The sequence below is a fragment of the Phoca vitulina genome, unplaced genomic scaffold (genome assembly GCF_004348235.1).
Source record: "Phoca vitulina isolate PV1807 unplaced genomic scaffold, GSC_HSeal_1.0 scaffold33, whole genome shotgun sequence".
NCBI classification, from domain to species: Eukaryota; Metazoa; Chordata; class Mammalia; order Carnivora; family Phocidae; genus Phoca; species Phoca vitulina.
Window position 1 is genome coordinate 20561204 of NW_022589736.1, and position 25382 is coordinate 20586585.

The 25382-nt window shown below is 35.6% G+C and overlaps 1 protein-coding gene across 1 annotated transcript in view; it reads left to right on the forward strand.

Moving 5' to 3' along the window:
- The window catches only part of MALRD1 (MAM and LDL receptor class A domain containing 1), an 803589-nt gene that overhangs the window by 671266 nt on the left and 106941 nt on the right, over positions 1–25382 (forward strand). The window contains exon 37 of the mRNA XM_032425534.1: positions 7261–7327. Coding sequence (XP_032281425.1) covers positions 7261–7327 — 67 coding nt within the window. The remainder of the gene's footprint in view (positions 1–7260; positions 7328–25382) is intronic.

Below are 25382 nucleotides of genomic sequence, written 5' to 3' on the forward strand. Positions count from 1 at the left end.
ATAAAGAAAAATCAAACACTTAATTTTAAGTTACTATAACTTAAAGTTATTAGTATTTGATAATCTCTTTGATGCAAATTGCTGGGTTTCTAAAATAAGGAAATAATCTAACATGTTATTGATTTTTAATTATAATTTTCCCCACTTCTTTATAAGACTTCCCTATTTGCATGATCTAGTCATGTTTAAAAGTCAACTTATTAAGCTTTAGACTGACTTTTAAACATTTTTCTCTCCTGACCCTGGAATATTTATCAGAGCTGATAATGTATGTTTGTGATTATACTTTTATCAAAACTGCTTTAAAAATCTCTAATTTATTATAGTCCACTGCTAACATCTCTCCTGGATAATTGAACTTTTATTTCATGCAGGAGATATATGAAATAATAGGTAGGGGCAATATAAATCTCTCACAACTAAATGATAATATAAATTGGTAATAAAGATATATTCAATCATATTTTCTAAATAAATTGGAGATATTTAATATCAAAACTAGATGAGAATATAGTCTTTGTATCTTTCAAGAGAGCAGACTCTTATAAGTGACAAAAGCATGATAATTATAATCAAATCACAGTGCAAAAAAGTCTTATTTTTTATGCTGTCGAAATGAATACTCACAGAGCCCTGAATTATATGAGTACAAAAGGAAATCAAGAACCGAGCAAATCTGGTCCCATAAAATATGCAAAGATGAATGCTCTCTGGCATTATTTCTGTACCAGGCATGCTTATACATCAGATTGATACCCAAAAGGAAATGGTTTCACTTTCTTTTCAGAGTAGGAAAGATATTAACGAGATAGTTTCATTCTTTGAAACTATAAAGACAAAGCACTGATATCCAGTAACCAAATTTATTTTCATAAAGGTGAGATTTTGTTCAGGATAGTCCTCTATGAGAACAAATACAACATGTTATGGTTTATTGTCTGATTTTACGTATTTTACCTTTAAAAATATGGTCAGAAAGACAGAAGACTGGCCATTCATCCTGAGTGACTGACAACCTCGAGGTAATAATAGCACATTCTGGTTGCCCCGTCTAGTTTAGTGATTCACCGATTCATTCACAGTTCATTTACAAAATATACGTCATACTGCCCCAGTTACTGGGTTACGGTAATATAAAGAACTAGTGAAACAGTTTTCAGAAATAAAATCCACATTATAGTTTTTGTTCTCTATTTATATTTTCTTGCTGTTTAGTTTGTCAAACAAATACGATGAAGTCAGTGCTTCTGTGTTTAAGAATGCATCTCAGCTTAATCCACACTAAGAAGTGTCAGTGCCCGTGACACCTTCCTCTTTCTTTCCAAACATCATATCCCTTTATGAATGGCATTTCATAGACTTTATGATCCCAATCCTGACAGCATCCAATAATGTCTCTGGTCACACAGCAGGTGGGAGCATCTGGTCTCCCCTCATCTGAGGTTTAAATCATTAACGGGAACATTGACCTCAGGCCCTGTGTAAGTGTTGCAGGTTAAGTATATTTCGATGAGGCCTGTGTGTTCCCAAGTTATGTTAGAAAGGCATATTATTTTCAGGTTTTGGTTGCTTATGCAACAGAAAATTATTGAACAGAATGTGTCTGGCTTAATTTAAACTGAGAGTCTTTTTCCAGTTATCTGTAGTAGTAGAGGTTAATGAAAGTTATATTAAGGTGATACCATAATTATGATAATCATCCTTTGAAGGAGAATGAGGAAAGGCATTAAAAATATAAAGTTGTAGGGGTGCCTGGGTGGCTCAGTCAGTTAAGTGTCTGACTTCAACTCAGGTCATGATCCTGGGGTCCTGGGATCAAGCCCCACGTCAGGTTCCCTGCTCAGTAGGGAGTCTGCTTCTTCCTCTCCCTCTGCCTCTCCCTTTCCCCACCACTCATGCTTGTTCTCTCTCTCAAATAAATAAATAAAATCTTTGAAAAAAAAGTTGTAGGATGGGATATTATGAATACAATTTAATATATTATTTAATAATAATAATGGTAATGCCTAATGATGTTTCAGAAGGTTTTATTTTTTTATTGTTTTTAATTTTAATTCCAGTAGACTCAACATACAGTGTTATATTAGTACAATATAGTGATTCAACACTGCTATGCATTACTCCATGCTCACCTTGATAAGTATGCTCTTCATCCCCTTCACTGATTTCATCCATCCCCCTCCATCTCGCTTTTGCTCTATTTTAAATGAATACCCTCAGTTAAAGTTATTTTTTTTTCAATAAGAACATTTTTTACTTGAAGCATACACCAAACCAAAGCACTAAAGAGCTATGCCAAATTTCTAAGCCATAGTTAATCTTCCCTGCAGTCCCTGTACTGGGATTTCACGATAAAGAGAACAGTGTGTGCCCACTGGGTATTTGGTTTACTGCACCAAACCATCTGGTTTTCTGGAAGACTCTTAGATCCATACAGCTCCTGAAACTACAAGCAAGTTATTGTATGTGTATATTTAATCCATGCCAGTGCATAAATACTGCACCATTCAGAGAAGTTCATGATCATAATCTCAGGAACTGCAAGGGGTTATGTAGCAATTCTGATCTGAATAGCAGATCATTTGACATTTTTAGACTAACAGGCTTTGGAGTTAGAGGACTGGAATTTAGTTCAATATCTGCTGCTCCCCTGCTATTAGGTTGAGCAAATTATTAACCAGTTTCATCCTTTGTGAAAAAGGATCTATATGGGTATACCACATAATGTTATGAGGATTAAATGAGGTAATGCCAGTAAAACTCTTAGGACAGTCTTGACACAGAGCAGGTCTTCAGTAAATGATAGTGGTAATGGTGCTCATAATGGTAGAGGGGAAAAGGAAAGGAAAGAGAAGCTGGAGAGAGCATTGGTAATAGAAATTAGGTTTCGTGGGCAATTTAAAGAATTCCCAAATAGAGGGAGCTGGCTGAAAACAATTACTTAATAACATTATGCATACCACTCACTAGTATAGAAATGTTACAAATACATTTCATTTTATCCTCTCAGCAGCCCTAGAAGGCAAGGTGATAGATAAAATTCTTACTTTAAACATGAGAAAGCTTATACTTAAAGTACTTAGCCCAAAGTTAGACAACGCATTAACTGAGCTAGGTGTCAATGAGGGAAAACCAGGACTCGCGTGACTGTCAGTCTTCTCAGCAGTCCACCATGCAGTAGCTGTCCCTTCCCAGGCCTCCAGAGACTTTGAAAGAGACCACACACACACACACACACACACACACACACACACACACACACACTCACACAGGTAGGCATCCAGTTTATATGTGTTCCTTCTTTTCCAGAGTGATAAACCAGAGTGGAACTGAACTTGAACTCTTCACAGAATGCTATTGCTACATCATACTGACCTCCAGATACATGGTCATAATAACCAATGCAAGAGGGTACAAGGCGTGAGGCACTGATGTGGCTAAGGAGCCTGGGAACTCATGCCAGTTCTAATATCCACCCCATAGATCCCGACTTGCCATTTGAGAACTATCTACTTATCTCTGGAAAGTATTTTTTTTAAATATTTTATTTATTTATTTGAGAGAGAGAATGAGAAAGAGAGAGAGAGAGCATGAGATGGGGGAGGGTCAGAGGGAGAATCAGGCTCCCTCCTGAGCAGGGAGCCCAATGCGGGACTCAATCCCAGGACTCCAGGATCATGACCTTAGCTGAAGGCAGATGCTTAGCCGACTGAGCCACCCAGATGTCCATCTCCTGAAGTATTTAATCTTTTCATTGCTAACTAGTCATAGACATCTCCCTCCCCATTTCAGCTATCCCATGCTTTAAATTGTTTTGAGTACAGTAAAGGTGAAAATATGTTGTACTGGGTCTTTCCATCTTATGGATAAAGAACCTGGGTCTAAGCAGAAACTGAAAAGAACTTGTTGTGGAGGTAATCTACAAATTGTCTCTCCTCCAAAACACCAAGTTTTACTCCTTGCTCTGGCCAGTGCTTCCTTTCCACTGTGCTCCATTATCCAGTGTAATAAAATGCATATTTAAATTTCCATAGCATTATTTTGATGTAGAGCAAGCCTATGTTTTACTCTCAGCCATCAAGGTAAATATTAATGACCCCAGGAAAAAAAACTGTGCAGCTGTGTGTATTTTGATGTTCTGCAGTATCAGACACTTTACAGTTTTTTCTTATAAAAATAAAGCCCTTGTGTGAGGAAGACTAAAATTGTACTTAAGACCAAACATAACCATAAAATGGTTTATCTAAAGGTTTGTAGCTATTTATGCTTTATCATGCTGGTGGGCTATTTTTCGTCAAACCAGCTAATTTCTTGTTTAGGAAGGAAATTTGACATCTGTTCTGTTCAGCCAAGCATGCCCGGAAGCCTGAGGGGTGTAGCTGCACCCCCATCTTTAGTACCACACTCCCGGGTTGGAATTAAATAGGGAAGAGGAGGGAAGGGGAGATATGGAAACTGCAGTTGACCCTTAAGCAGTGCAGGTTCGAGCTGTGTGGCCCCACTTACATGCAGAGTTTAACGGGATGGTACTGGAAATGCAGTTTCTCTTCCTTACGATTTTCCAAAGAGCATTTTTTTCTGTCTCGCTTACTTTATTGCAGAAATACGGCATATAATACACATCACATACAAAAGATATGTTCACCGACTGTTTATGTTATCAGTAAGGCTTCCAGTCAACAGCAGGTGATTGGTAGTTAACTTTGGGGGGAGTTAAAAGTTATCTGTGGATTGTTAACCATGCGAGGGTCAGTGCCCCAAACCTCCACGTTGTTTAGGGGCCAACTATATCCCTGGGGGAGCAAATTGCTGGAAACCTTTGAGAACAAAAAGGACACCAGACACGTGGTATATTGCAAATGTGTTCCCACACTGCAGCCTCCCTCCTTCCGTATTTTTCCTCTTTCCTACTGTCTCTTCCGCCCCATTCCCAGTGTTCAGTGACTGGCTCCACAATCTGACTCTCTCTAGTTGCCCTTCAAAGTTTTCCTCCGAGGAATATTTTCCTATATGAGATTTTTGTTTCTCCTTACTACTTTTCTACTATTGTTCATTATCATCATCATTTCTTTGCCCAAGTAAATTGTTTCTCTCTCTGCTAAGGTTAGTCTGCTCCTGTAAAGACAAAGACTGTATATTTGTGACCATAAGATACCTAAAAAATGATCTCAAGTGATTTTTGAGGGGCAAGCCTGAAAAGTGATGATAGCTGAAAGGCAGAGGGAGAAACCCGAAGCTTCAAATCCATGCCCTAGCCTGTGTTTTATCTGGGCTTCAGACCTGCAAATAATATTGCCCAAGGAATACTTCTACTTGGATGTCCCTTAGGCACTTAAAACACTAGCATCTTTCCCTATAAATTCTCCCTTCCCCACAGTTCCCCCAATTCAGTGAATGAAACCACCAACTAGCCAGGGGCCCAGCCAGAAAATTGAACATCACTCTTGATTCTTCCAAAAAATCACCAGGATGTTTCAATCCCAACATTTAAATATCTTATAAATCCCCACAATTCTCAACCTCCTACCCCACCCCTTTCATTTAGGCAACCACCATTTCTTACTGGATTATTACAAAAAGCTCTTAACTGGGCTCCTGAATTTTTTAGTCTTAGCCCTTCTGTTGACTTTACATACTGGATCCAGAATAGTCTTTTTAAAGCATGAAATATCCATTTAGTTTCTTAAAATTCTGGCCTCTGAGGTTAAAGTTTAAACTCCTCACTGAGCCTATATGATCTGGCCCCTGTGTGTCTCTGACCTTCTTCCATACTCTCTTCACATTATCAGTCCAACCAGGCTGAACTTCCTTCAGATCCTCAAACACACCGCACTCTCTTCTTGGGCCTCTGGGTCTTTATGATTATTTTTACACACACACACACACACACACACACACACACACACACACACCTGCCCACATGAATGCCCTGATTTTCTTCTGGAAAACTTTTCCTTATTCCCCAAATTTGATTTAGGTGCTTCTTGGTACTCTCATCATCCTTGTTACATCCATTCCAAATTATATTACTTTTAATATTGTATTTTAATTCCCTAGTCACTTTTTTTGTTTTGCATTTTCCATGAAGCTGGAAGATCAACAAGAGCAAAGACCACAATTGTATCTTTTTTAGATCAGTATTTCTTAAGCATGTGCTGTGATCTACGTGTTTTCTAACATTCTCAACAACTCTGTGAGATAGGTACTATTTTTAACCCTGTTTGACAGAGAAGAACCAGAGGCACAGAAACATTAACTAGCTTATCTTATATTATACAGCTAATTAAGTGAGTTGAGATTCTTCCTCAGGCAGTCTGGCTCTGGTGCCTGTAGCTTTAATAATTTTGTAAACTTCCTGTATTATTTATTGTTATATATCCAGTGCCTAGCCTAGTGCCAGACATTAACAGGTGCTCAGAATAGATGTGTTGAATTACAAATTTCCACCAAGTATTGGAGTTAAGACAGCCAAACCAGGGGAGAATGGTATCCTGCAAGAGATATCAAAAAAAAGCCAAGAAAAGCAATTTGGGGATTAAGTAAGTAGGAAAACCAAGAGGTCTTAGTAGATCAGGATGGATGTGAGGATCCAAGGAGACTGTAAAGAACCCTGAAGAGCTAAAGGCACTAACCATTGCAGAGTCATACCTATGTGACAATATCTAGCTTCTTTTTATTCTATAAGCAAACCACCTTTGAAAATAAATGTTGATGCTAATCTAGAAGGGGGGAGTGATACAAGCAGCAAGAGAGCAGGGCCAGGGAAATGAAGGTCGATTTGAGCTATGCTGATGTCTGTCACGGATGCAAAGGTAGGACATGCACGTGCGTGAGTGACATTTTACCAAGAAGACAAGGTCACCCGTGCAAAGCATTGTCTGTCATGATAGTGACTACTGTGTGGAACTGAAGACAATAAATGTTGCATTAAAGAACAAATTTCAGTATAATCACAAATATGTCATGCAGACATGTTCTAAATAAGAAGATTTTACTTAATCCAGGGGAGGAAAAAAAGTCTTCTCTTGTGGTCAACCACTCAGGCATGTGAAGAGAATGAACACATCAAGGGCAGCAAGGGCCACTGAACAAATTTGTGGGGCACAGAGGAGTAGCCTAGGAGAATTCTTGTGCTTTTAGCAACTGGGAAGCAATTTACTCTCAGTGGCTAGATTTAATGCAGTGATTAACAGTAATATGTCCTCCTCCTTCCTAATAATATTTACAATTAACTGTGGGTTTTGTGATGCTTCTTTTTAGAGTGCCCATTTGGTTACTGCAGAAATGGTGGGAATTGTGTAGTGGAGAAGAACGGTCCTGTGTGTCGGTAAGGAGCATTGTCTACTTTTTCTTTGAACAGTTATTGCCATTGGCTTACTTATTTTTCTCGAAGCTGATATAATACACCAATGAACACGAGGTTACTGAGGCAAAAATAGTGGATAATGGCCCTTTTTGCATTTGTCTGTCTGAGTAAGAGAAAGGAAGATGCGAGTATATTTTAGAAAAAAGATTGCAATTATTTAACATGATTTTATGTCTTAACATTTTATATTATATAGGACATAGTTTTAATACTCATTCGTTCTTATTTTTAATATTTATATCAGGTTATAAAAATATTTTTTAAATGGGTGTCATCCTATTTCAGATGAACTTAGTGTCTGTATTTCCTTATTCCCTTTTTATTTCACATTTCATATTTCTCTTTTCTAACAACAAAGGATAAAATTAATTCATAAATAAGACCTTTTTCTAGTTTATGCAATGGATGTTTATGAGTAGCCAAAGTTAAGGTACAGATAAGGAATACATTTGCATACTTAAAGCAAAAATAAACGAAAACAGTCCTTGTGATTTCTTTGGGGAATTATTTATATTGCATATCAAAGATTGCTTGATTTTTTCCCTCACCCTTTAGGGAATTGTGCAAAACAGTTTCATAAATTCCAAAGGAAATGATGCATATTCCATTATATTTGTGTTTATGACTTTTTAATCTAGCAGACCAATGGATATAGTGCTTTGCTTATTAGAGAACGGATTGTAGGATGATACTCAAGTCATAACAAAACACATAGAAGTATCTGGAAAACACTGATTGATATTTGTTTAAATACTTATATCCCTCTGAGTCAACACTTGTATTTTAGGAAAAGTTGTTTATCCCTTTAAAAGCAAAAATCTCTACCGATTAACACAACAAAAATTTTTTTATGATGAGATATGTTTAGACACTGTTTTAACATTGTTGAAAGAGAATATTAATGGGTTTCTCTAAGTGTTTTGTCTATTTCATTACATAATTTATTTCACAACATCTCAACAGAATTGTACTTTCCCCTGTACCAGTTTCCATGGAAATTAATTTGTCACAAACTAAGTTGATGGAAAGACAGGATGCATAGTATTAATTTCTAAAAGTCTCCTGAAAGAAGTTGAGAATGATGCCATAAATAATGTCTATCGAATGTCAGCTGAGTGGATAATGTTGTTTAGTGTCAGCTATTTACAGTAAGGAGGTTTGCATTTTTGTCTTCTCTAGTGCTGGCAAGAAAGCTCTCTGGACTGTAGCTAGTCTCAGCTAAGCAAACAGAGTTTTGCATTCTTGGCAATGTCCTCTGGTACTTAAATAAACTTTAAAAATGGAAATACAGATGGTGACGTCTGAAATGTGTTTCTCTCACATGAGAAAACTCTAACATGGGGGAGAAGATGCAATGGGAGGATTAAGAGGCAAAGGGACCAAAGGAAGGAAATCAGTGTAGCAAAATGTAGAAAAAATTCATTAATCAAACATTTTAAAATAGTATTTTTGATGTAAATAATACTTTTCAAATAGTGAAATAACTAATCACCACCAGCATAAACAAATGTTTGGAATTAGTGTTCTTTTCAACATAGGTGTGAAAAATGACTTGAGGTTTTTTTCATATTATAATATGGCATTTTCGTCATTCAAATTCTAATTACTTTAAAACCGTGAACTGCAAAAGTAACCATATGTATATTATAATAAACTTTTAGAAGGCATTACAGCAGTGTATCGGGCAAAAAGTAGAAACCCCAACATCTAAATCCCACTCTGTATTATTATGGTTTCTGTCCACCTAAATATGGTTTCCCTTTCACCAACACAGGTACACACACAAGCACACATTTGTTTCTTACAGAAATATGAATTATACTTTACACATTCACTTTGCACCTTGTTTATGTTTTTTTTTTCTTTTCTCTTTGTAAAATATTGTGCTGTTGTTCCATGTCGGTACGTATGGCTCTAGATCCATCACTTGCCAGCTGTGTAGTGTTGAGCAAATTTCTCAATCTAATGTGTCCAGCTCCTTGTCTGGCAAACTGGAGAAGATAATAGCACCTACTTCATAGGGTAGTTGTGAGACTCGAAGGGGTTAACATATGTGAGACACTCGGTACCCTATCTGACATACAGAAGATACTATAGGAAAGCTTAGCCATCGGAATATTATATCATCCCTTTTTATGCTGTGTAGTCTACAATATTTAATGTAGGGTCCATCATTTAAATAACCTCATTACTCCTATTAATGGCTGTTTAGTTTCTTTCTTAAATATTTGCTTTCACAAATAATCTTGCAACATCCATCCTTTGACTTGTACTTGCACAATTCTTTAAGCACAACATATCTTACTGAAATGCAAAATAACAATGTAAATTATCTCTAGTTGCATTTAGTATCAAATTCATTTCCAATGGAATTTTGTATCCAGGTCACCTGTCACATAGGTATTCTTTTTTGGATTTAAGGTTAAACGAGAGTGGCTTTAGAATGCAAAGTTTTAGAGTAAATATAAAGCACTATGGAAAGATGTTGGCTTTATGTCAAACCCCTGTCATTCGCAAGTGTGAGAATTCAAGGTCTCTGTCACTCAAAGAGGTAAGGACAGAACCAAAGCCCATCTCTTAGCTGGGCATTGTGAATATAAGAACTTCATGGTATCAAAAAGGAGGCCTATCACCAGAGCCTTTGGGTTTTCTCTTGGGATCTAAGGTGCTTTGAGAAAGGACCTTCAGTTTTCACCTGTGATCCTAGAGAAGAGAGACTTAAAAAAAAAAAAAAAAAAAAGGTCATTTGGGTTGTTGGAAGTTTATAATTATCCACAAGCATAAACACTACTAGGTGAACGAACCATGGTTTTCCATTACTTGAGGACCACCACCATATCTGAGGGCTGAAGAAGCAAATCATGAGCCAAAATAGGGAAATTATTCCTCACCTAAGGAGGCTTGGTTATTATATTACTTTGATATATCAATCTGTTTCTTTGAAAAATAGATTGAGCTATGTAATATAAATTCCAAAGGGCAGGAAAGAGGTTACAAAGAAAAAAAAATCAATTCATCAAGGCTAAAAGAAAGAAATAGGAAACAGTATCAAATTAATGCATATATAATTATATATATATATAGATAAATTTATTATATATACATTATATATTATATATTTCATAGATATGTACGTTAGTGAAGGTAGGCAGAAAAATATCAAAGCTTGGGTTAATTTATAGATTTTTGAATACAATTTATCAACAGCTACCCTATCCCACTACATTCCACATTCTTAAATTCATTTGCCAATAAGACACAAAAGTTCATTTGGGTGTCTCATGGGCATTACAGATTTAACATGTCCAAAAAGACCTGTTGCCTGGGCAGGGCATATTCTTCTCTTTCTCTCAGATTTGCACACACTGTTCCCTCTACTTAGAATTTTATTTTTCTACCTTACATGCCCAAAAGATGCCTTTTAATCCTTTAGATCCAATATAAATGGCAATTTTTCTGGGAAGCCTTTCCCAGACCAACCAGAGAGAATGCCTCACTCCTCCTTCTCGGCTCCTCTATTGCTTCCCTCATTCTGTTATTTTACAAGTACTGGTTTTACTAAACTACCTATTGAAACCTGTCCTATCCTATGAAGAAATATATTTCCAATTAAAACTTTATTCTTTATGACTATCAAAATTTATTTTCAATTTTTACTAGTTTTTTTCGTAAGGATAACTCTTGGACAATTATAGTCACTGAAAATTAAAAAAAAAACTATGTTCATATTTTTGGTGCAGAAAAGATTGAAAACATAATCAAAGGCTTTGAAGTATAAACTGTTTTAAATTAGGATAAATATTTGCTAGAAAGGGGTCAAAATATCAGTTTAAGGAGGAAAATGGTCAATTGGAATTTCTAACTGTTAAAGACAGAGTATGTGGGCAACATTTTGAAGACCATTGTCCTAGAAAATGAGTCATATTTTCCACACCTTTTCATGGCTAGGACCGAAACACACACTTGACATTGTAAGAGCTATTTGAATAATACACTGAATGAAGTATAAATGAATGAATACAAATGTAAAGTCCTGAAATTTCAAGGAAAAGTATCCGTACTTTTAAATATGTTCCTAAAATGTATTAAGATATGAGCAAATGACCTACCATAGTCCAAACTGCCAATCACAAAGGAGACGTTGGGTACTTTGTAGGCAGCAAGCAGTGTATTGAGTGAGAATATGATATGCTCATAATACTGAAAACAAAAATCACTCCCGTTTGTAGGACAGAACAGATACCAAAATAGAAAAATATTCATTAAAGAAACTCTACTTTGCTACAATGACAGGAGAGGGTGCTCTTAAACTAGGAATCTTATAAACTACCTCAACTCTTCAACCGTGGGCTTGAAATGAAGAGAGAAGTGCAATTTTCTGTCTAAAAAACCACTGTTTAAAATAAAATTCAGCTTATGAACACTCTCCTTCTCCCCATCAAAAACAAAACAAAACAAACAAAAACAAAGAAACATGAAGCAAAAAAGAAAGTACTCCAAGACCCTGACTCCAAACTGAATTAAATATTAATTCAGTTAAATTTAGGGACATGGGGGGTGGGGAGTAAAACTTAATTGAGATTTTAAAGTCTAAGTACAATTGGATAACAAAACAATAAGAATTAAATAAGAATTGATTGAAGCCAGGAAGGAAATGAAATAGAAAAGAAAGACTAAATTATAACCATTCTCCCAAGAGAGGATAGATTCAAATTAAATCTTTTAAAGAATTCTGAACAAAGTTCGGAAAATAACCAAGGGAACAAAAAGGAGATATAGTACATAATTCAAAGAGAAAGTAGTTGAAGTGGAAGATAAAGAACATGTATATAATTGGAGTCCCTAAAGAGGAAAATAAAACAATGGAATGGAACTAATATTTAAAACTCTAATCCAAGAAAACTTTGAGAAATGAAAGAAGAATGAATTTACATGATGAAAGGGCCAGAAATTACCTGGGAAATTTGACACAAAGCCAGAAACTCCAAGACATATCCTAATAAAAATATGGGACTTCAAAATGAAGAAAAATATACTCCTTCAAGAATGAGAGGGACAGGTGTTTTGCCTAATATTATCTATCTACACACACACACACACACACACACATATATATAAAGACTCTCCTCATGTGTCTCCTCATCGCCTCTAGGGAAAAAGACCAAATAATTAGTCTAGTATTAGACTTCTGAAAGCAAAGAAACAAAGAAACCCATTGTGATTGTCTCCAGAGTTGCAAAAAAAGTCTTTGACAAAATTCAGTTATCATTCCTGATTTTTTTTTTAAAAGGCAATAAGGAAAATATGAACTGGTATCCAACTGATATAAATCCTTATTAAACTCAGCATCTTATTGATAGAGAATTATGAGAGACATTACCATTAAGATTGGGAACAAAGGCACACATGACCCCTGTGTTCACTGATACTTAATACCAAATGAGAGGTAGTAGGCAATACCATTTGACCAAAAATAAAAAAAAAAAAGCATAAGAATTAATAAAGGGGTCTGGGTGGCTCAGTCAGTTAAGCGTCTGACTCTTGATTTCGGTTCAGGTCGTGATCTCGGAGTCATGGGATCGAGCCCCGCATCAGGCTCCGAGCTCAGGGTGGAGTCTGCTTGAGATTCTTTGTCAAAAAAAAAAAAAAAAAAAATTAATAAAGAAGTTAAATTATCATGATAGTATCTCAGGAGAACCCTAGGAAATTATCATAAAAAGTTATTAAAAAATTAAAAACAATTCAGTAAGGTAGGGGGAGATAAAATTAGCATTCAGAGATGACTGTGCATGTACACAAACAAAACTAGAGGGGCAAAGGAAAAGAAAACGTATTCACAATAAAAACAGAAAAGATAAAATATTTAGGAATAAATTTAATAAAATAAAACCACACCTCTATGATAAAAACAATCCCCAAAGACTTGAACAAGTAGAAACATATTTTCTCTTCTGAAGAGCTGGCTCAAAATAGAAAGGATCTTAGTTCTTCCTACGTTAATCTATGTATTTAATGCAATTCCAACAAAAATACCCACAAGCTTTTTGTGGGGTTAAACAATTAGATATTAAAGTTCATATGGAAAATGAACATGGGACTGGCTGGTTAAACACGGAAAAACATAAGCTATTGGGGGCTGAGGAGCCCGACTAGTATAAATGGAATAAAGCTCTTATTGTTAAAGCAATGTGGTACAGACACTTGAAAGACATTTCAGGTGAATGAAATAGAACATCTAGAAATATATTCAAGTGCATATGAAAATTTAGTAAATGATAAAAATGGCATCTCAAATCACTGGACAGGATGCACTTTTCAATAAGAAATGTCAGTGCAACTAGTTAGCTATTTGGAAAAAGATAAAATTAGAACCATGCATCACACCATACACACATAAAAATAATCTTCAGGTGGAGCAGAATGCAAGGTGAAACCATACACATACTAGAGAAATACATGGTAAATTTCTCTATACTCTGGATGTAAGAAAATGCTTTTTTCAATGACTCAAGCCCAAATGCAATCAAAGACAAAACCGATAAATTTACATAAAAATTTGATTAAAAATAATATTTTGCATGATACAAAAATACCATAAGCAATATCAGAAGGCAAATGGCAACCCGAAAGGAAATGCTTATATCATAAATCTCAGAAGAAGGAAATATCCCTAATACTTAAAGAACTATTTCAAGATATGGGAAAAGACCAAACATCATATTAAAAAAACTGATAATTATTATATAAAATGATGATCAAACATATCAAAAAAATTCAACTCCACAACAGAAAGGCAAATTTAAATGATACTAACATGCTTTTTCTCACCTCTCTGATGAGCAACATATTCTATTAGTAAGGATGTGAAGAAACAAGCATTTTGCTAGCGGAAATGGAAATTGGTATAATTTCTATGGAGGTGATTTTGGCAATATCTAAAAAAAACTATATATCCATATACTTTTTACCTAGCAGTTCCACTTCTAGAATTTATACTGGTGGTACAACTCCAACACTATAAGAATAAAGAGTAACAAAGTTACTCACTGTAGCATTCTTATAATTTCAAAATATTGGAAGCAACCTAAATGTCTACATATAAGAGAGTGGTTGAATAAGCTATGGCATATCCACACAGTGGGGTATACCTGGAATATGGAACGGTTAAAGAGTGTCCCTTTAGCCAGGTGTAGAAAGGTGTTGTGGGGGGCAGCATAAAGGAAAATGAAGAAATACAGAATAGTTACTGGAACTATCCTGTAGTTCTTTCATTTGACTCAAATGTTACAAATCTGGAGAGTAGGGGCACCTGGGTGGCTCAGATGGTTAAATGTCTGCCTTGGGCTTAGGTCGTGATCTCCAGGTCCTGGGATGGAGCCCCACCTCAGACTCCCGGCTCAGCAGGGAGTCTGCTTCTCCCTCTGCCTCTCCCCCCTGCTCATGTTCGCACTCTCTCTCTCTCTCTCTCTCTCAAATGAGTAAATAAAAATCTTAAGAAAAAGTCTGGATGTTATTGTTGATAATAACATGTCAGAACCTCTTAAGTGTTTGACATGTCTTTGGCCTTCACATAAACCTATAAGGCAGATGATTATGTACTAATTTAGCAGTTAATGAAATGAGATTTAGTGGAATGAACTTAAGTAATTTTCCCAGACACAAAAAGCAAGAAAATGGTGGATTTCGGGGTGCCTAGATGGCTCAGTTGGTTAAGCGTCTGCCTTCAGCTCAGGTCACAATCCCAGATGGAGCCCTGTGTTGGGCTCCCTGCTTGGTGGGGAGTCTGCATCTCCCTCTCCCTCTGCCACTCCACCTGCTTGTGCTCTCTCTCTCAAATAAATAAATAAAATCTTAAAAAAAAAAAAAAAAAAAAAGAAAGAAAATGGTAGAATTCAGATTCTTTTGCCCAAGGTCTATACTCCTAGGTTATCAACCACTGTGGCACGTTTCCTCTTTGGAGATTTGACTAGGTGGCTCATGATTCTATGATTGCAAGATTCTATGAGTAGAGATATGAATCAAATGCCTACAGAAAATCTAGACTAGGCTTTATTTGCACTTGGCTATTTGCTGCTTTTTTTAAACACACTATGCGCTTTTATTCCTGTGGGCATTCATGTCATTACTTTTTGCCCATTTTATACCTTCCCACCTAGACTACTTGAAAAAAAAACTCTAGATTCATCTTTTATGTCCCAACCTGTGTAGAACCTCCTCTCTAGAACTCTCTCTGAACCCACATTCATGTGAGTCATAGCCTGTGTGCAATGTACAAAAAAAGACTGGAATATGAATCTAAAAACAGGTAAACCGGAGTTTAGGTATGAACTCCATCCACCACTTACTAATGCCATGACTTTGAATAAATGACTTTAACCTTTTTCTAAGGGGGAAGGGGAAAATGGATATTCACTAAGAAACTAACATCCTCTGCCACCATGGAGCTGTGAACTGAAAAGGGCTTCTGTGTTCCTGAAATGTATAATTCATATGTGTTTTATTTACTTAAGAGCATTTTTTTAAATGTTGTATCTAAATGGAAAGCATTAGTAATCTGTTCGCCAATTTCTTACTTAACATCATCAAAATCATCTCCATAGCAACCAACAATAGTTCTTTATGAGGTGGAATACAGAACAAACCATCAAAATTTAAGATCATGGCCTCTGTTGTTATTTTTTCAAACACAGTATTCAAGCACTAAGGACTAACAAATATTCATAATAAACTTACATGTTTTATAAATGAAAATCATTTCAAAATTTTAAAAAGTCAATTTAAAGAGGAGGGCATTTAGATATCTTTTATGCTATAAACTTGAAAGGCCATGCGGGTGTCTGTTTTTCAAATCCAACACATGGAAGAAATGATTTTCTGGTTAAATATAAATTACCAAAATTGTCCCCAGGAAGAAGAGGTATTAAAGTTGAGTAGATTGAACGACACAGTAGAAATTTGAAAAGTCAAAGATGTAGTCCCTCTCTTCCAAAAATTAAATGTGTCTATCTACTTAAAAAAACAAAACAAAACAAAAAAAACAACTAAAAGCATTTCTCTTAAAACCAGGAATAAAAAAAATAATGGTCTGTTAGCAACTGGGATTATTCTATTTGCTCAAGAGGTTTTAACCAAAGAAAGAAGCACAAAGAAGTAAGAGTTAAACATATTGAAGAAGAAGAAACACAAATATTATTGCAGATATTCACAGCCTATTATAATATATGCAGGCCTGCATTTAACAGTACATGTTGAAGACCCATATACAGAAAACTGCAGAGCTCACGTGAGGAATGCTCAAGGACCTGATTACATAGCCAGGAAAAAGAAATGCATGAACTTACTTTCTAGAATTAGCAATATTCAATAGTATACAAATGACAGCCAAAGAACATTTTCAGTGTTCTAGATTTTTGTTGGTTTTTCAGGCCAGTGGATTTTAACGGCCACCTGGAAACATAAATATAATATTTAAAAGCAAAATTAAGAATTGATATTTGTTGTACTTGGTATTAAAGTATGCTATAAAGTCCTGGTAATATATAATGGGGAGCCAGGACAGAAATACACAAATAGGCTATTGCAAAAGCATAAAGATTCTACAAATAGATTAGTGTAGCTATGTGAAATCAGGATAAAATAGGCAGCATTTCAAGTTGATGAGAATGGATGGATTGGACTAGTAATAACTGGTATTAGAACAATTGGTTAGCCATTTATTTAGAATATAAATTATTATTGACATTTTACACAATGAATTAATTCCAGATTTAATAAAGGTATGGACAGGGTAAAATTATAAAAACTTTTAGAGAGAATATAGAATAAAAGACCGGTTTTAAATCCTGAAGTATGGAAGCCACTTATAAGTTTATTAGCAGCCATAAGACAAAAGATGAACAAATTTGAAAATGTGATCACATGGATAGTTCTCAAACAGAATTAAAACTGCAGTATGGTGAAAGACATCATATGTATGTATATACACACACATATGTGTATATATATGATGTCTTTTTTTAATAACACGATAACAGGCCACAAGAAAGCTATACAGTATATACTATAGACAAGGATTAATTATTATATTAATTATCTATATATAGTGTTCCCTCAAAGCAATAAAAATTATGTAATAAACAACTAGACAAAGATTATTCACAGAAGAATGAATATAAATGTTAAACACACATCTGAAAAAAATTCAACATTCATTAATAGGTTAAGTGCAAAGTAAACCTTTGAAATCCCAGTTTTACTTATTAAAGTGACAAAAAAATTAGTAATATCCACTATTTGTGAGCATGTAGAAACACTGGCACTTTTATACATGGATTATATGAATATAATCTGTATATTTTAGGAAACTAAATATACAACAAAATATACAACATTTAGGGAAAGAAACTTCTAGGAAAGACAAAGTGAAAATACCCATTCAGGATTTTAATACTCATACTGTTTAACTCAGCAACCTCTGTCCTAGGAATCTAGCCTACTGACATATTAACAAGAAATATGAAGGTAAACATGCTGAAATTGGTATTTTATAGTACCATTTTTAAAAAAGATTTTATTTATTTGAGAGGGAGAGAGAGAGAGCATGCACATGTGGGGGGAGGGGCAGAGGGAGAGGGACAAGCAGACTCCCCGCTGAGCAGGGAACCCAAAGCCTGGCTGGATCCCAGGACCCCTGAGCCAAAAGCAGATGCTTAACTGACTGTGCTACCCAGGCGCCCTTATAGTACTGTTTTGAAAACAAATTTAAGTTCAAAACAGTGTAATGTGATCTTTTAAAACCAGTTTCTTTTAAAATGGAAAATATAAATCCTGACATAGAAAAGTATCTACATTGTTAGGTGAAAAATGCAAATTCCACAATAATATGCATATTAAAATTCTATGGGGGGGAGAAGATGTGTAAGTGTGAGTGTATATAAAAAATGAAAAACAAGTCTAGCAGTGTACACATCAAATTGTTAGGAGTTGTAAGTGACCTCTCTAGAAGGAAACTGGCTTTGGGAGATAGGGCAATTTCATATTTTAGTTTCTCCATTTTTATTTTAACAAATACTGTTTCTGTAACTTAGAAATGCATTTTTTTAAAAAGGCCTTTAAAACAGTTACAGTATTGAAAAAATAATAATATTGCTTACAGTAAAAGGCAGAGCCAACTGGCTGCTTTTAACAGTGTCTCCAAGATAAATGTGCCTGTCCCTTGGATTTTTTTCCCTTGTTGTCAGAAAGTATTACACACTTTCTGCCTTGTGCAGAGCCAAACAAGCCAGACAGACTAGGAATGTGATTGAAGATGAAGCAAATAACCTCTCTCACCAAACCTCCCTCCCTGCCTCACTCCCAAAGCTGGATCCTTCTCCAGTCACATATGCCAAAAGAGTCATGAAAATGAAAAGCACAGTAATACCTAATTTTCCTTCTCTGCCCCTTTCCCAGAAAGAAAGTGTTGTGATGTGTTTGTACACTTAACCGTAAAATTGTGTTTAGACTTTTCATGCCAGGCAAAGTTTTCACAGCTGAAAACTGCATTGCTTTGACAATTTGATGTAAGTGTCTCTTGAATGACCTGTTGACTCATCCAGGGAGGGCATTTCTGCAAGGAAGGACATGGCCCAGATTTCGTTTACTGGTCACTGGTGACAGGGATTTGTGATCCAGATATTTTCCAAAGTCTCTGGTATGACCTGACTGTTAAGTAGATATTTCTTTCCTCCTGGAAGAAAAGTGGTGGGTTATTTCTGGGGCAGTATCTAATGCCAAAGGACTTGCTTTAAAAGAGAGAACAAGAGATAGCTGTCTATATTATAAGGATTAGGAACTTGAAAAACCTCTCTACTTCACTGATCTTAAAAGAGCTGCATAGGAAAATGTTTCCTCTTAATCTACACAATTTTCATCAATTTTCCTAGCGTGTGCACAGCTGAGCTTTAATGGGATAGCAGTTGATTGGAGATGACATCTTTTCTTTCTTTGCCGTGTGTGCTGTGTGCATGTGTCCAACGTACTCTTGAAGGGGAGGGGGGAGGCACAGCCCAGGGGAGGCGCTCAGAGACCTGAGCCTTGAAGAATGCTGACAAAAAGTCATTCCTCAGAATGAATTTCACAGTTTCCCAAACCAGGCTCCCTAGTGGCACGGGAACTGCAGGCCATCCAGCTCTGCCCTGATCCTACATAGCTTTTCTTCCTGCTCAGCCAGCATGAGTTTAACTATGTCAGAGTAGAATCTTTTGTGCTGTTGCTAGGTGGCTGATCTCTGCCTTACAGAAGCAAGATCTAGCAAATGAGGTAGAACGTTTTGAACCTATCCCTCTTACTAGTGAAATGTTGACGGATCTAAGTAGTTCAATGCATTTTAATTTTGAAACCCCTGTGGGACTTTTCTTATCCTCTGAAAGCCCTAGTTTATGTTTGCCATTGCCTTAATCTGCTGTCCATCCATACCTCTGAGATGTAGGGCAGCTCTTTGTTTTCTTCATAGACATAGTTTATTTTCTTTATTTTCACTAGGAGGAAGAAGGAGGTAATGGAAATTATTTATGTCTTCAAGTTTAATATTAAATTATGACCATTCATGATCAGTGGCTAGATTTAATGTAATCTATAAATCTCTAGATCCATATTATCCTTCTGTTTACTATGTACATAAAAATAAAGAATTGTGAGAGACGTACATGCAAAAACTGGGAAATGTAACACAATACAGAAAAATAATTTTCTAGAAATTACAGTGATAGTGTTGATAGAACTTCTACTTGCCTTTTCATTCTCTATGTGTGGGGCAATAACTGAACATACAAAGGCATTGTAGCAAATGTCACAGGGGCAGCAAGAAAAAGATAAAAGGAGAGAACATGCATTTTGGTACTGAACAAAGAGAAATGCATTCCCTTTTGAATTTACTGCTTGAGGATCCAGAGTAAAACATATAAGATCACTTTACAGCAAATCTTTTCATTTTAGTATCATTACCATCTAACAGTGTTGAGGACTAAAGGGGCATGTTTTCTGAATATATACAGAGAACTCTAATTTTGGAATAAAGATCTTCTAATAATTGCATTTTTTACTTTGTATATGTGCTGCTGAAGAGAGCACTGCATTTTTTACTTTGTAGATAACATTGAAAAACACTATTTTCTTGTTAGAGTATCAGAATAAAAATGTGTTTAGTTTGAAAAAAAGACTTCAATATAGGAAATGAGGCTTTACATATATTATTCTTTTCCATTTTGTTGGAATTAAAAGTGATATTATAAGAAATTTCTCTGTAACAAGGTAAATTATAATGCATTGTATTTTCCTATTGGTTACATGTGCATTTTATGATGCTGAGGGAATAAAAGCTATGAAAATAAAAAGATACACATTGATAAATGGTATATATTATTTTTATAATATATTGTTCACGAGGATAAATCACCCTAGTGCACACATATATATCCATATTGACAAGTATTTTGCCAAGTTTCTTTGTTTTTTCTGGTAAAACATCACAATATATAAAACTTAATCATTGAAAATCAAGTTTAATGAAATACTGTGCGGTATAAGAAAAGGAAGACTAGACTTAGAAGTTCTGCCTTGACTATATTTAATACTTATATAGTAGAGTTAGTCAGGGACCCACAGGAAGGATAATTCACCCCAGATGGACAACATAACAGAACTTTCAAGAATACTTACTTTAATGATGGTACAGGCAATATTAAATTAGTGACAAGGGATGTTGAGACTCTAAGAGACTAGCAGCAGTAGAAAGCCTAAATTGGAGGGACAAGGGGTAGATCATGGATAACCATTTCCCAGTGAGAGCTGTGTGTGTGTGTTTGGGGAGGGGGAGTAGGTTCAAGCTGGAAGGGTAGTTGGGGAAGGCTGCAGCAACTGCCCAGGCAGAGAAGTTGCAGGAAACAGACAAAACATACTCAAATTTTCTCTCCTCCTACTGTCCAAGCTCCAGCTTCTGTCTTCCATTGGCTAAACCCAACAGAAAGCCGACAAAGGAACAGAGATAAGGATGCAGTCCTTAGCATTTTTCTCTCAGGCCACAGATTAGGGCATCCAAAGGGGTCTCAGTCAACCCATTGACCTGGGCAATTCTCTGAACCTCTCTCTATCTTAGTATGCGTATCAATTAGAAAGCCCATTCAGTTTCTAATAAAAGATACCTGGCTATAGTGAAATTAAAACCTAAAGTTAAATTATTTTTCTTATAAAAATCTAGAGATACATTATTTCACTTGTTCAAGAATGCCCAAACCAAATCTGTGCTTTTTTCCTGAGTTTGCAGTCTGGGCTGGTACTCCATCATAACCCCTTCCTAGACAACTCAAAACAAACAAACAAACAAACAAAAAACACAACAAACAAACAAAACCAGAAAGGAAAAGGGAGCTTAACCAGAATCTCACAAAACTATCTCTGCACATATCTCTTTTTCCTAAGAAATGTACTGTGACAAGTTATTTAGCGGAAGTTTGGAATAAGAGGTAAAGATCAATAAGAATATCAAGTTAAAAGAGACTCATTTTTAGACAGCTTGTGCAACATTGAGGCTATTAGAAGTGTTGAGGGAAGACTTTTGAGGGAGTTGATTTATGAAAATTTCTTGGCCATGCTGAGTCCCACCCTGTTCCTGAAGGAACAGCACAATGAGATTGGCTTCAAAGAGAATTCTCAGAGAGCACTGCTATAGTTCCTATAGTTGTTAAGAGCTCACAGAACTAGAGTTTGTCATGCATGTGAGACATCTGGAGATGCGTGGCGGTGGTGGCTCTTGCCCTACAGTGGGCAGGGGATGGTGGAACAGTAGCTGGGGCCTTGCCTCCCCTAGAAGTAGGTCAAAAGTACACAAATCCTGGAGACAATATTATACTCAATTAGTAATGTCACCCTGGTAGTTTTAAACAAACGAACAAACAAAAAATGTTTCACCAGAGTGGTTTTGCCAGAAGTTGAGGGGACCCCAAAGTAAAAGGACAAAACAGGCTTCTGAAAAATCCAAAGATTCTTTACACACTTGCTAGGCCCAGAGAACTGGAAGTGCAACTCAAGGAAGGATGTTCTTTATCTGCTTCCCAGATTCCAGTGACAGAGGGACCAGAAGCAGTGGGAGAGGAGGGGCTGAGGGAGAAAAAAAATGCCAAGTCAAGTGTTCCGGAAATGTGGCAACCATTCTAAAGCTGGTCCCTCCTAAGAGAAGGGAAGAAACACAGCCTTAAGTTTGGGGTTTTGATTATTACATAAGATTGAGCACTTAAATTACCAAAATGATGCTTTTATGACTTACAATGACCATCACCTTATTCATTTACTTAAACTGAGCAGGACACTCATGAGGCCTATTAGAATTTTTATTTATATGTAGTAGATTTAAAGACCATAGAAGACAAAATGGGTTTTATTGTTATTATATCCCAAAAGCCATGCTTATGCAATGTACAGGTTTAATAATTTTTCAGCTGGGCATTTTTCAGGGTTCTTCTGGTAAGGAAGAAGGAGAGAATGGATATGGCTAGGTGCTGAGAAGTCTCTTCCATAGAACTCATCTACAGTTTGAGTGGGACGAACTAGCCTGGGGTCCTCAAATATCACTGCACAGCTATAAAAAATAATAGGTCATAAAAAAGTAAGCTGTAAAAATTTGGTAAGAAGGGTTTGATTCCAGAGATTTATTTGGCTAAAGCCAAATAAAATGGACTATAGAAAGGACAAATTGGCTGGACATCTGACTCCTGTAGAAGAATTGGTACTAGATGTACTTCCAATTTGGTGGAACAACATATAAAACAAGGTATGCAAGCAAGATTCTGCACCCATGAAATCAGGATGGAAAAAACTGCAATTGTGGTGTTGATCTGTACCTTTTGTGAAGGAGAATGCCTGTCTCATAGCAAGAACACAGATTGCACTGCAACTAGTACTTGGCCCAAGCTACTGATGGGAGTAAGAACTGCATATTTGAGCTCTGTAGTATCATGCCAGCCCTGAAGCCTTGAAACACTAAGACTTGGACAATGGAGAACAACCTAAGAAAAGTAACCTAAAACCATTCCATGGGGGGAATCATGAGAGAGAATGCCAATTCAGGATGAGTTCACAAAATAAAGCTCCAAGGCAATAAGAAACTCTAATGATAAAAAAGACAGTAAGCAAAATCAACAGGAAGTATAATCCTAGTGAAATAAAAATTTTAAAAAGCAATTTAAAATATGTTTAAAATAGGTATGTTAAAGATCCTCAAAAATCTAAAGGAAGAAATACAATCCATAAAATGTAAAAGAATTTTTTTAAGTAATTAGGCAGTTACAATTTTTTAAAAATTGGACTAAGAAGTAATCGTGGAAATTTAAAATAGAATCTAAGTTGAACACAATTGAAGAGAGAATTAATAAATCAGAAGATATTTTAAAAATGATTCAGAATATAACACAAAGACAAAAAGATTTAAAAATATGAAAGAATATTTAAAATATATAGACATCTAAAGGGCAGATTAATGAGCTTCAATATATGCCACTATGATTTCTAAAAACATAGAAAAATAGAATATTAGAAAAGCCATATTGAAAAAATAAAGTGACTGAGAATATTTCTGATTTGAATAAAATAATGAATTTAAATTTAGCACATAAAATACTACACACACATGTACATACAAAACAAAACAAAAAACTAAAATCCACACCTTAATGTAGCATAGGAAAGTTGCACAATATCAGGAGAAAGGGAATATTTTTAAAGCAGAAGAAAATATACACAGTACTTTTGAAGTTTTATTAATTCAACTGACCATGGAACTCTCTCAGGAATGTAGACACCAGATGGTAACAGAGGGAAAATGCTAAAGGAACATAATTGTCAAATTAGAATTTCATGCCCTGCCAAACTGAAATAAAAATATTCTCCATCATAGAGATCAGGAATATTTACTATACATAGACTTTCCAATAAAAAAAATAATTCCTTGGTAAATACTTAAGCAAAATGAAATGTTTATCCCAAAGTGAAAGTGAGGATGCACAAAACAGTGATGATTAAAAAGTTGGTAAGCTCTTCCATATATTTATGAACTATTAACTCTAAAAATAATACCCGTTTTTTAAATTTGTTTTAAAAACTCAGAACTAACATCTGGAAAGGAATAGCATTGAAAAGAGGAAAGAGTTCAGAGGGTAGTTTTATGTGCTAAATTCCTTTTTTCATTTCAGAAGTTAGACATTCCAAAATTAGGATTTGTTTGAGAAATATTATATTTATACAATATTTATAAATATAAGTATTTTTTACTGCAGTAAAATATATATAACATTAAATGTACATTTTACAGCTTTTAAGTGTAAAGTAGTATTAAGTATATTCACATTGTTGTGCAACCATCACCACCATCCATTTCCAGAATACTTTTTATCTTATATAACTGAAACCCTACCCATTAAATAATAACTCCCCACCCTATGCCCAGCCCTTGGCAACCACCTTCTACTTTCTGTCTGCTATAAATTTGACTACTCTAAACTTATATAAGTGGAATTATGCAGTATTTGTACTTCTGTGACTGTCTTATTTTACTTAGTATAAAAATGCCTCAAGGTTCATCCATGTTATAGTATGCATCCAAATTCCCATCCTTTTTGAGGCTAAATAATACTCCACTATATGGATATACCTACCATAATTTTGTTTATCCATTCATCCATCAGTGGGCAGAGAGTATTATGCTAAATGAAATAAGCAATCAGAAAAAGACAAATTCATACGTGGAATTTAAGAAACAAAACAAATGAGCAAAGCAGGGGAAAAAAGAGAGAGAGAGAGAGAGGAAAACAACGAAATAGACTCAACTATAGAGAACAAACTGACAGTTACCAGAGGGGAAGTGAGTGGGGGGATGGAGGAAATAGGTGATGGGGATTAAGGAGTGCACTTGTCCTGATGAGCACTGGGTGTTGTATGGAAGTGCTGAATCACTATATTGTATACTTGAAACTAGTATTACATAGTA